Source organism: Sycon ciliatum, chromosome 7 (assembly GCF_964019385.1).
Source record: "Sycon ciliatum chromosome 7, ocSycCili1.1, whole genome shotgun sequence".
Taxonomy (NCBI): Eukaryota; Metazoa; Porifera; class Calcarea; order Leucosolenida; family Sycettidae; genus Sycon; species Sycon ciliatum.
In genome coordinates, this window is record NC_088649.1 from 8,896,114 (window position 1) to 8,908,006 (window position 11,893).

At 50.6% G+C, this 11,893-nt stretch overlaps 1 protein-coding gene across 2 annotated transcripts; it reads left to right on the top strand.

The window, feature by feature from the left end:
- The first annotated feature begins 6,711 nt into the window (after positions 1–6,711).
- On the top strand, positions 6,712–11,893 carry LOC135820910 (uncharacterized). Of its 2 annotated transcripts, none has more exons than XM_065333962.1 (3): positions 6,712–8,614; positions 9,197–9,250; positions 11,382–11,893. In XM_065333962.1, the coding sequence occupies exon 1, from the start codon at positions 7,111–7,113 to the stop codon at positions 8,569–8,571; it is 1,461 nt and encodes a 486-aa protein (XP_065190034.1). In that variant the 5' UTR covers positions 6,712–7,110; the 3' UTR covers positions 8,572–8,614; positions 9,197–9,250; positions 11,382–11,893. The 2 variants fall into 2 exon arrangements, with proteins under 2 accessions (XP_065190034.1, XP_065190033.1); XM_065333961.1 differs by having other exon boundaries at positions 6,712–8,609.

Here is an 11,893-nt window from a genome sequence, read left to right on the forward strand (position 1 = left end):
CGGAAGTACCGAGCCAACGGAATACACAACAGGAACGTGAGACGAGGGATGGGAGGAGACGGGCCCTGATTGCTCCGAGGCAGGAAGTCGTTGAGGAGGATTCGGCCAGTGAGTCCAGTGATTCCGGTGAGTGTGAGAGCGAGAATGATCGTGTGAGTAAAAGTGGGTGCGAGCGTGTGTTTTCTAGTAGGAAGTCATCAGTGTATAAGCATCTTGCATCTCGTCCTGATTGCTGTAAGGTTTATTCTGATTCTTCTTTTTCTGTTTTGTGCCGTGCTCGTCATGGTTATAAGTTGCAGTTGAGTGTGTTAGAAGCCGTTTGTCAACGTATTCATAAGCCTAATCTGTGTGTCCAGAAGGACAGCATTATTCGTTTGAAATTGTTTTAGTAGCAACTTGTTCTGTCTGTTTGGCTCTGGCTGGCCATGTTGTCATATCTTGTGTCACAGTATACTAGTAGTCCTTACAAGTTCGTTAAGTGCTTTCGCAGTTTTTCCTGTTATTACCTTAGTGCTAGGATTATCATTTTCATAGGTGTTGTTTCTTCTCACTCCATTTCTCTTTATCAGTATCTTTCTGGATTGTTTTTCATTAGTACAACGTAGCTTCCTGAGGAGTGTTGTGCGAAAACTAGTTCGAAGTACAATTTTTTGTTCATCATTTCTTCCATATCACATTTTTTCTTTCTTACATGTTCTTCACTGCCTTCGTATACACTCGTTTTTTTGAATACAATAAAAGCCTTTGTGAAAATGTCGGTTCAGCTCGTTCTGTTGATCGCAATTCTAAAACTATTGTCGCCTCGACGCCTATTTAAATAATAATAATAATAATAATAATAATAATAATAATAATAATAATAATAATAATAATAATAATAATAATAATAATAATAATAATAATAATAATAATATACCTGCTTTAGGGCCTGGTCAGACTGCGGCAACTTTGGTTGCCTGACGAAAAAAGAACAGCGTCCAGAATTTGAATCGCGATCACACTACACATGTGGGGAGAATGAAAATTCAAACTTCATTTCGAGCGTCAAGTGGTAATCTCCACGAACGACGTCAAATTCCTTCACCTTGGGATCGCCAACACCTTCAGTGCAATCCTTGCAACCATCCTTATGAGTTTTGTTGTTGTCCGTGGCCAATTAGCTCCTCGATATCGAGATGAAAAAATCAGTGATTATCAGCGTCAATGGCGTATCAGCGTCAAATCCTGTTTGGAGCGGAAAAGCGTGGCCCGTTCTTGCTTTTTTTTTGGAGCGTCAACTCTCGCTTTTGCCGCTCTGGCGGCAAGTTACTATGGAGATTCGGATTATAATCCCAGGATTATTTCGATTTTGCCGCAGTCTGACCAGGCCCTTATGCAGGTTGATGCCAACGCGAACAAGCAAAATAATAATAAATAACTCGGGTGTTACCGTACCCGAATATCATCCCTCCTGCTGCTACGCAGTCGGGATGATATTCGGGAGATAACACCCTCGTACTTGGGTAATATCCAGGGAGGTTCTGCTCTACGTTTTGGGAACGCGACGCAAAGAATCACGTGAACTTTCTTCACGTTCCCGTAACCAGGTACCGTAAAGAAATGCTGTTCTGCTCTACGTTTCACCAAGAGTACATAACCCGTACTCTTGGTTTCACCTAGAGAAGTCACGTGGAATGTGTACTGGGAATTTCCCCTTCCATATTTGGCAGTTTTCTCTATGCAGTTGATCGATACCCAGCAAATCCGTACGCATTTTCTCTGCGTGTGCCACAACGTAGAGAACCCCATCTCCGCGTAGAAATCTGGAGCCAAAACACGCGAAGCCGTAGACTCTAACCCAGACACCTGCTCTCTACGTGATTTCTCTACGTTTCACGTATAGCAGAACCTCCCTATTAAAAAATATTAATTTACAGTACAATCATGTAGATCTACTGGGCTGAGAAAATGCAAGTTAAGTGCAAGAACTACTACATAATCGTCGTCATTAATCGATCATCATTGTAGGCTACAAAAATTTCGCAGCACTGCACTGTGTACGATGAAATCACGAAAAATCGCCAAATACGGGAGCTCGCCAGAGCCAGAGCCCATCTTTTTATGACTGGCCTCAGAAAAGGGTGCATCCAGCTGGCTGACCTGCCGCCCCCTCAGCCGCCATGGTTTCACACTCAGCAAGGGAGATTTCCGGGATGGCCTGTGCCTCCGGTACGGCTGGACACCTCCTCGGCTCCCAAGCCTCTGCGTGTGCAGTAAGCCCCTGAATGTGAGTCACGCCCTGTCGTGCCCGTTTGGTGGCTTCCCGACGCTGCGACATAACGAGGTGAGGGACATCACCGCCAGAGCTCTAAGGCAGGTCGCTCACAACGTGACAGTGGAACCCCACCTCCAGCCCGTCACCGGATCGCGGAGAGGCCTTCCGCCATCGCACAGCTGTCACGGAGGAGCAAGCTCGGCTGGACGTTGCGGCTAGTGGTGTGTAGGGTGGCCGATTCGAGCGCATCTTTATTGATGTACGGGTGTTCAACCCTTTTGCGTCTTCGAATCGTGCCACCTCCCTCGCTGCTAGCTACAGACGCCATGAACAGGAAAAGCGCCGGAAGTACGAGGAGCGAGTACGGGAAGTTGAGCATGCCTCCTTCGTGCCCGTTGTGCTCTCTGCCTCTGGTGGCTATGGCAAGCATGCCAATGCTCTTTTCACGCGGATCGCCTCTCTCCTGGCTGAGAAGAGTAAGGAGCCATACGGGCAGATTATCTCCTTGCTGCGCTGCCGCCTTGGGTTTGCCCTGGTGCGTTGTGGTGCTACATGTATGTGCCTGCGTGGCTCAAGGAGCATGTTTGCTCCTGCCATGCCTGAGTCCCCTGCTGTGCTAGTGGCGGCGGAGGCACGCATCCAGTGAACCTGCACAGTGCAGTGATCCTACTGAGTGACAGACTCTGTAAATACTGTATCTGATGATTCGTTTTATGTGTTGATTCTTCACAAAATGTGTTATTTTGCCCGTACAAGATTAAGAGGCTCAGTGAAAAAAATCTTTTTATGAATGGACTTTTTTTGTAGTCTTACATCAAGAGTACATAACCCCCCAGAGTGTGCAACGCCTGATCCAGCTCTGTGTAGGGTCTTGGTCGAGCGGAATCGGATCTTCTGATGTCATGCGTACACTTCACACCAGCGCAAGGCCGGTCTCGAGGCAGGGCACCATTGTTTTTGATCCAAGAGTACCCGCGACTCCCCGGGTTCCCCTCAGATGTGTACGGTATTATGACGCAAAGATCCGATTCCGCTCGACCAAGACCCTACACAGAGCTGGATCAGGCGTTGCACACTCTGGGGGGTTATGTACTCTTGCTTACATGAAGACAGTTGACCCGGGTCAAATACTGATATGCCGCCAAAAGTCCACTTCTACAGTCCTGTATGGTCACGTGAATCCGTTCGCGCGAAATTTGCATCTGCAGTACAGTGCCGTTCAAACCTGGCGCGAGATACGCACAGAAGTACGTTTGTACGATTTTGTTGACCCAGGTTGATTTCAACCCTCCCCTGGGGGGAGGGTTGAAATCAACCCGGGGCGAAATTTCAACCCGGGTCAAGCGCAATGCGTCATGTAACGCGCCATTCACTTCGTGCACATGGCGGGTTGAAATCTGACCCGGGTCGAACTCAACCCGGGTTGAAACGCTTCATGTAAACACAGCCATAGTCATTGACCTCATCTATTCTCCGTGCCGTATACACCACAGTCCACTTTACTCTCATTTTCCGCCAAAGTAGGAGTTGTGCCCTGTTTGTATGTGTGACCATACACACGTGGTTTCGCTGGAGCGACACCAGGCTCGCTGCCGCCGAACCTCGTCGCCGAAGCGAATCCCAGTGCATGTGTGACCGGGCCCAGTCTCGCTTCGAAAATTTTGGAGGAAGCGGATTGGAGTTTCCGCTGAAGCGGAAGTTCCGCTTTTCGCCGTTGCCATGTCCTAGTGGTCAAGCCCCCACTCCTCGACGAGGCCATCCGGATTTTCGCTGGTACTGGTGTTTCCATCCAGGCAGATGGATGCCGCTACCTTGGTGCAGCCATCGGGTCATCCGCGTTCGCCACGCAGTACGTGCAGCAGAAGGTCGAGGAGTGGGTCGCACAGGTCCAACGGCTGAGTGACTATGCCCGCTCTCAGCCTCAAGCTGCGTATGCCGCGTACACCCATGGCCTACAGAGTGAGTGGACCTTTCTCTGCCGAGGCATGCCAGCTATGGATGAGTACCTGCTTCCCCTTGATGATGCTGTGTCCAACATGCTGATCCCTGCCCTTCTGGGACGACCGGTGAATACCCAGGAGCGCAGCCTCCTTGCTCTTCCGTGTCGCTTCGGCGGTCTCGGGCTGCCCCACCCATCGTCGGGAGCCTCCCAATATCAGTCTTCTCGAGACATCACCGCTCCCCTGACAAGCCGTATCTTGGTCCAAGATATGGAATTAGGCACCGCCATTGACGATGTACGCGCTGCCAAGAAGCAAGCGAAGAACACAGTTGACGCCTCGGTTCGGGTTGATGCTGTGCTTCTTTCCTCATCTGTGGATACTGAGTTGCAGCGGGTCATTGCGCTAGCGTCGGAGAAGGGAGCATCTTCCTGGCTGACCTGTCGACCCTTGAAGCGGCATGGCTTGACCCTCACCAAGGGTGAGTTCCGCGACGGAATCCACTTGCGCTACGGCTGGCTTCCACAGCGACTGCCATCATCTTGCAGCTGTGGAGCCACATTTCCAGTCGCTCACGCTTTGTCTTGCCCCACAGGGGGGTTTCCGTCGGTGCGGCACAATGAGGTGCGTGACCTCACTGCCCATATGCTGAAGCGAGTGGCTCACAACGTCTCCGTGGAGCCCCACCTGCAGCAGGTCACTGGGGAGCAGTTCCAGTATCGCACAGCTATCCAGACTGAGCAGGCCCGTCTCGACGTTGCGGCAAGTGGCATCTGGGGTGGCCGGTTTGAGCGCACCTTCATCGATGTGAGGGTTTTCAATCCTCATGCGACCTCAAACCGCGCCACCTCCATTGCTTCCTGCTACACCAAGCACGAGAAGGAGAAGCGGCGCTGCTACGAGCAACGTATCCGCGACATAGAGCATTCGTCGTTTGTTCCGGCCATATTCTCTACCACTGGTGGTTTGGGCAAACACGCGGAGTCCCTCTACAAGCGGATAGCTTCTCTTCAAGCCGCGAAGACTGGAGAAGCATACAGCTGTGTTATGTCTTGGGTTCGATGCAAATTGAGTTTTGCCCTACTCCGGTCCAGCGTGATGTGTTTGCGCGGATCCCGGAATCTTCGGCCGGTGCAGTTGGACTCACCTCCCACCTTGGCGGTTGCTGAGGCGGGCATTCGCATTTGATACCATTTGCCTCTGGTTTTGACTGTATTGGCTTCGTCTGTGCTCTTTTCATCCTACTACTAGTAGTTTTCAGTCCGCTATTGGGCGGCTGCACTCCAGCTCTGCTTTGCACTTCTCTTAACTTCTTTTTCCTTTGACTTGATAATTGGTATTATATCATTTAAAGAAAAAAAAGAAAAAAAAGAGAACAAATTCTGCAGTCATCGCCACACTACAACGAAGTCATGAAAGTTTACCAGAATTCATTTTCTTGCCACATTCATCAGTGGAAAGTCGTGACTGAAGAGTAACCATGCTGAACAATGATTAAAATATTATTTAATATACATTCAATGATGCGAGAACAAACTATTTTGGCACTGTATTTTGTTCTCGCATCATTGAATGTATATTTAATCATTGTTCAGCATGGTTACTCTTCAGTCACGACTTTCCACTGATGAATGTGACAAGAAAATTAAATCTGGTAAACTTTCATGACTTCGTTGTAGTGTGGCGATGACTGCAGAATTTGTTCTCTTTATTGCTATTATAAAATTGTTGTCTCCACGTCGATTATTTGCAAAAAAAAAAAAAAAATCGCTCCTGCGACCTCGCTTCAGCGTATACGCTACTTGCCTTCTGTCCACAGTCGCGACTGGATTTCATTGAGCGGGACTGACTGCGCAGTGCAACACGGCTGTTACTGGTTACGACAGTACAAAACGGGCCCACTTGGTTTTTGTACAGGAGATGGCGCTTCCCGGGACTTTCCCGTTCTCAACGTTGAAAATTTGTGCTCAAGGATCTGCTCAGTTGGGTCTCCAAAGCACCACTTCTGATCACCACGTCGATCATGCAAGTCTGCCATGCCTGAGTTCCCTGCATGCTGTGCTAGTGGCGGCGGAGGCACGCATCCAGTGAACCTGCACAGTGCAGTGATCCTACTGAGTGACACTGTACTGACAGACTCTGCCACATGGTAAATACTGACGATTCGTTTTATCAAGAGTACATAACCCCCCGCCCCGGGGGTTATGTACTCTTGGTTTTATGTGTTGATTCTTCACAAAATGTGTTATTTTGCCCGTACACATGGTACACATGGTACAAGAGGCTACTCAGTGCACAAAAAAAAAAAAAAAATCATAAGTCTGCATCCTTTTTTTTTTTTTTTTTTAACTTGGTAAACCGGCCTAGCCTCTTGACAAGTCTTGTACGGGCAGAATTAACATTGTACAGTAAAATACGGTAAAATCCGACTGTCGACACTGCATTTATTCGCACAGCAGAAAAGCAACCAACAAAATACGGTAAAATACGATAAACAGTAGAATAGAGTAGAACGTTTTTAGTACTTGTCACTAGTCGAGTCGGCTCTCCACCCGGTCAAAATAAAATTCCTTTTGCCCCGATCAGTAGGCGCTGCTGCTACGTCCATATGGAATACCGGTGCGTGTAGTTGGTTTCGGTTCGTACGGAACTCGTGCTGCACGTACACCGCCACTGAAGGTTAGTTCGTTTCTTCTGCGCCCGCAGAGACTAGTGCCAGTAGTGGTTACTGTATGCAGGCACCAAGGTAGTTCACTGTTCACCGCTTATACAGCTTTGGAGTCACAGTATGGAAAGTTTGGAAACCGCCTCGCGCGAGCTCGACATGTGAAAGCCTTTGGGAAATCCTTGCACTTCAAAAAAAACAATACCAAACTACACATTCTGGTGGCGTGCCAATGATACGTACGTAGTGGCATGTGTGCATCTGGATCTGGTATGGGAATTACTCGCCAGCTACCCACATCGCGTACATGGAGGTGGATACTAGTGCTCAGCTTGCTGCTGGTTGTCCTGTACGTGGTCGTCTGGTCAACGGTGGTGTCGCGAGAGTACGCGCAGACCTTGCTCTCCGCGCTGGTGCTGCCGAAGAGCGCGCTGCAGGCGTGCCGTGAGCGCACCGTGCTGAGCGCGAGGGCGCGGCACGAGTGCGTGCACACGTGGACGCGCGGCCACTGCTGCCCGCCGCTGCCGGCGCTGCGACTGGTCGCCACGGGCAACCGAGTGGTGTCGCCGCGTAGCGACGCGCGCTTTGCCAACGCCACCTGCGCGGAGCCGATGTCGACGTTGGACGCGTCCGAGCACTGCGTCGCGCCGCCACCGTTCTACGCGCAGTACACAAACGCGTACGCGACCGACTTCAACTTTGGCGTGTCCATTCTGGCCGACTCGCACGCGGAGAAGAGCACCCTGCTGGCGGTGCGCGCCACGGTGAACCGTCTGCTGGACTGGTGCGAGCAGCGCGCAATGCCCGGCGTGCGCACTATCCTGTCGGGTCTGTACGTGCGCGTCGCCGTTCTCAGCTGTCGCGAGTCGCGCATGATACGCTCCTCTTCCGCTGCTGCTGCTGGTGGTGCTGCGCCGGACAGTCCTGCTGTGCTGAGGATCGAGTCGGACTGGAGCTCTCACCCGGAGGCAGCGCCGGGGGTGGAGCTCGGCGGGGCCGCGCGAGGCCGACCGACCACCGGCGTGGAGGAGATTCTGGTGGCGGCGAACAGCACCTGCTATCGGCAGCCGGGCGTGCCGCGACGACTGGACGTTGCCGTTGAGGAGTTCTTCCACACCATTCACGTGCTGGCCATGCAGTTTGCGGACCCGGACGCGTTTGACACCATCGTGTGCCTGTCGGTGCGCGACACCCGGTCCGGACTCTTCAACCCGGGGCATTTGCCGCCGGGCAGGAGCGGGGACGAACGCGTCGCCGCCCTGATGGCGGGATTCCAGGGCGACTGGAAGGAGACGGTGTCGACGGAGTACTTCATTGGCGCCGTGGCCATCTGGCTCGGCAGTCCCAACGGCGAGATGCTATGGGACGGACAGGCAGCGTCGCGGGAAATTCTCAAGCGCAGGTCGCCGGAAGTGACGTGCCTTCTGTTGCGCTACTTCCCCGACGTGGGACAGACGGACGGCAACTTCTGCACGACGGGCTCGCACTATGACGCTGCGTCCGACGAGTGCCGGCGCTACCCCGGTTCGTGTTTCTGCGCCGCTGCCATGACTGCAGACTACCTAGGTGATGCGTTTGACACGTCAAAGTGCCCATCCTTGTTAGATGTCAAGCGAGCAACTGGATTGGTTCAGTCGACGTTGCCCGGAACTGCGGCTGACGTGAAATGTGATTCGTGCCGTGCGCCAGGCTGCGGGAACATCTTCTCCTGACGAGCCCGCGAGAGTGTGGTGACAAGCGACAGGACCAGGTAACGTAAGTGTGTGTGTGTGTGTGTGTGTGCGTGCGTGCGTGCGTGCGTGCGTGCGTGCGTGCGTGCGTGCGTGTGTGTGTGTGTGTGTGTGTGTGTGTGTGTGTGTGTGTGTGAAAAGCCACTTCAATCAGCTGTGTGTTGAAGACAACACTAAAATTTGTGGCAGTCAATTCATTGAATTGTGTTATCGCAGCACAAATTGCTGTATGTATGCACGCGTGTGTGTGTGTGTGTGTGTGTGTGTGTGTGTGTGTGTGTGTGTGTGTGTGTGCGCCCGCACGCACATGTGTGTATCTGTGTGTATACACATTGTTGCCTGCGTGTATGTGGGGGGGGGGGGGGGACTAAATGGCTTGCGTATATGCATGAGTGTGATGTCTGTCTGTGCATGTGTGTATGAGGGGGGGGGGGGTGCGTGTGTGAGTGCGTACTTTCAAGAAGGATGGTGTGTATGGGTCTGTCTGCCTGTCTGTCTGTCTGTCTGTCTGTCTGTCTGTCCGTCTGTCCGTCTGTCTGTCCGTCTGTTTGTGTATACACAATGTTGACTGGCATATGTATGTCCCATTGTGCATGTCTGTGTCTAGGTCTATGTCGTGACGTCCCCTTCGAGCCGAGAATGGCCGGCCACGAGTACAAAGGTAAGCTGTGAGGGAGAACCTTTCTCTATCCATTTATATGTACAGTGGATCTGCGTGCACATGTGCGTGTGTTCAGTATGTGGTCTGTGCGCCAATGAACAGGCTGCATACTTGCACTTTTGCAGACAGAGTGACATTTTAAAATGTGTGTGTGTGTGTGCGTGTGCGTGGGTGCGTGTGCGTGCGTGTGTGTGTGCGTGCGTGCGTGCGCGCGCGCTTGCGTGCGTGCGTGCGTGCGTGCGTGTGTGTGTGTGTTCTCCTTTTGGCCTTCATGTTGCCTTTGCGCATCTTTTGTCTGTGCTGTGAGCCTTTGCGCAGACGTTTCTTTGTAGTACCGCGTTTTCTGAAATGTTGGCCGCGTTTTAGTACATATAAAACGCTTATACACATTGCCAGTTCAGAGTGAAGAACAGACTGGGAAACGTTGGCTAGAATTTCTGTCGTGGTTCTCAACATTTTAACTATTGGTATATCTTAAGGGAACACGATAACGGTCGGACATCGGACATTTTTTGACCATTTTCGATTCAAATCCGGCGCTTTTTTACTTGAACGGACAATCTGTCCGACCGAAATAATTGAATAGCGTCGCTGGGAAAGAGAACGACTGAGGACAGTGGCGCTCTGCCTGGGAAGAGGTCTCAAGAAGTTAGAGCAGCAACCTGTGTGTGACAAGAGGGGTTTTACGGCATGGCAGGGAGCTTCAGTGTACCTCCAGTTTGAGCGTAGAAAACGATCGAGAAGGAGTTTTGAAATGATTTTTTCTTGCTTGCTGGTGAAGCTAGGAACTATTCCGCAACGCGCTTATACGATCCGAAAAATTGAAAACGCCCGTGTTCCAGGGGAAACGAAGAGTCAAAAATGTGCCAGCTTGCGATATGCCTCTATCGAAAGGAGCAGTCTTCTGGCAATCCAGTCCAGCAACAGCAGCTAAAGTTAGTCATAAATTCAATGTCGCGTAGAATCTACCTGCTGTTCACAGAGCACATCACGTTTGCAAAGATGGGATCCTTCAGCCAACTCGAGTACTCGTAGTACAGTAGATATTGGTTATAACGTGCCCTTCTGATTTTTCACATTTTATAACTATAACCGGTATGTTACTACTGGCGATTTTCAACTGCACGCATGATACATACACATTATACACGTGTGGGTACTCGATCGCGCTAATGTAGCGTACTGATACGTGATGGATGCTACTGCACCTTCCCTAGTCTAGACTAGAGAAGAACTTCTTGGCCCCAAGGCATCATCCAGGAAGCATCAGACCAGAATACACTATGAAAACACACATGTGGCTCCAAGTTGAGACATCAATGCCTCACACTGGTGTGTTGCTATCATTATAGACGATATATTTTCTGTACAAAGAGGTGTTTTGAATTGTGATTCTGTATCCTTATAGCCGATTTATCGCTATATCCGATATATTGGTTATAATGATAATTTGACTGGCTTTTTCTGGTTTTGCTTTTGATATTTTCATTTAGTATCAATATAGCCGGTTTATCACTATGTCCGATGACTTAATAAGTTATAACCGATATCCACATGTACTGGAGATCTGTGTGATGTGACTTGTAGCACCGCACTGTGAGTACGTAGGGGGGGGGGGGGGGGGGGGGGGAGTTGTACTCTTATTGGTAGCATCAAGAGTATAATTATGTACTCTTGGTAGCATGTACGTGTGCAGTGTTGTCATGTATGAAAGTGGTGAAAAATAAGAGTCCCGGTCATGTACATTAAATATCACAAAATCTGCCAAATCAGTGTCCGGCCATGTCCGACCGTTTCCAGAAGTGGCAGGACATTGTGTCAGAGCAATTTCGAAATCTTGTCGTGTTCCCTGATCTTATATTAAATTTACCAGTAGCCGTTAAGTTGGGATGGCCAACACATTCAAAGTCTGCCATGCGGATTATATTCTGGATGTACTTCAAGTAAAAATTTACAGAGGGGGGGGGGGGCAGAGGGGGCAGTGAAAGAACCGTGCTGTCTGGTGGGACTGGTATCTTCCATTACCTCCTGACGTGTATGTGTGTGTGTGCGTGTGGGCGCGCACGTGTGTGCGTGCAAGCGCACAAGCGTGTGTGCGTGCGAGTGTGTGCATACGTGTGCGTTTGTGCAGCTGTTCATGTAGCACATGCGGCTGTTGGTTCAACAGGTTGCTTCACGACTGCACCCAGTCGTGTTTGTTGTCCACTCCCGGCTGGCCAGCTGAGCTATGATGATCATAAGGCTGCTCTTCTGGACTGGTCAAGTAGGAGTGGATCCCCTGCAGCATCTCCTGGTCTACGTTGCCGGCCGCAACGAGCAAGAGTGTACTGACATGGTGTGCTTATCTTAGTCGAACGCACTCATGTGAGTGTGTCTCTGTGTGCGTGTTTACATGTGTGTGTGTGTGTGTGTGTGTGTGTGTGTGTGTGTGTTTGTGCGCGCGCATGCTTGTGTCTATCTGTGTGTGTTTGCGTGTGTGCTTGTCATTTTTGGTTTCGTCTGGTTGTGGACGTTTGCAGGAATTTTTTACAGCCTGCTTCACCGTATTCTAGTCCAAACTTGCTGTCCAGCACACACACACATTATGCAGCGTTTTTTTTTGTCAAGCTGAACTATGATTACAAGGCCATTTCCCCCTCCGTA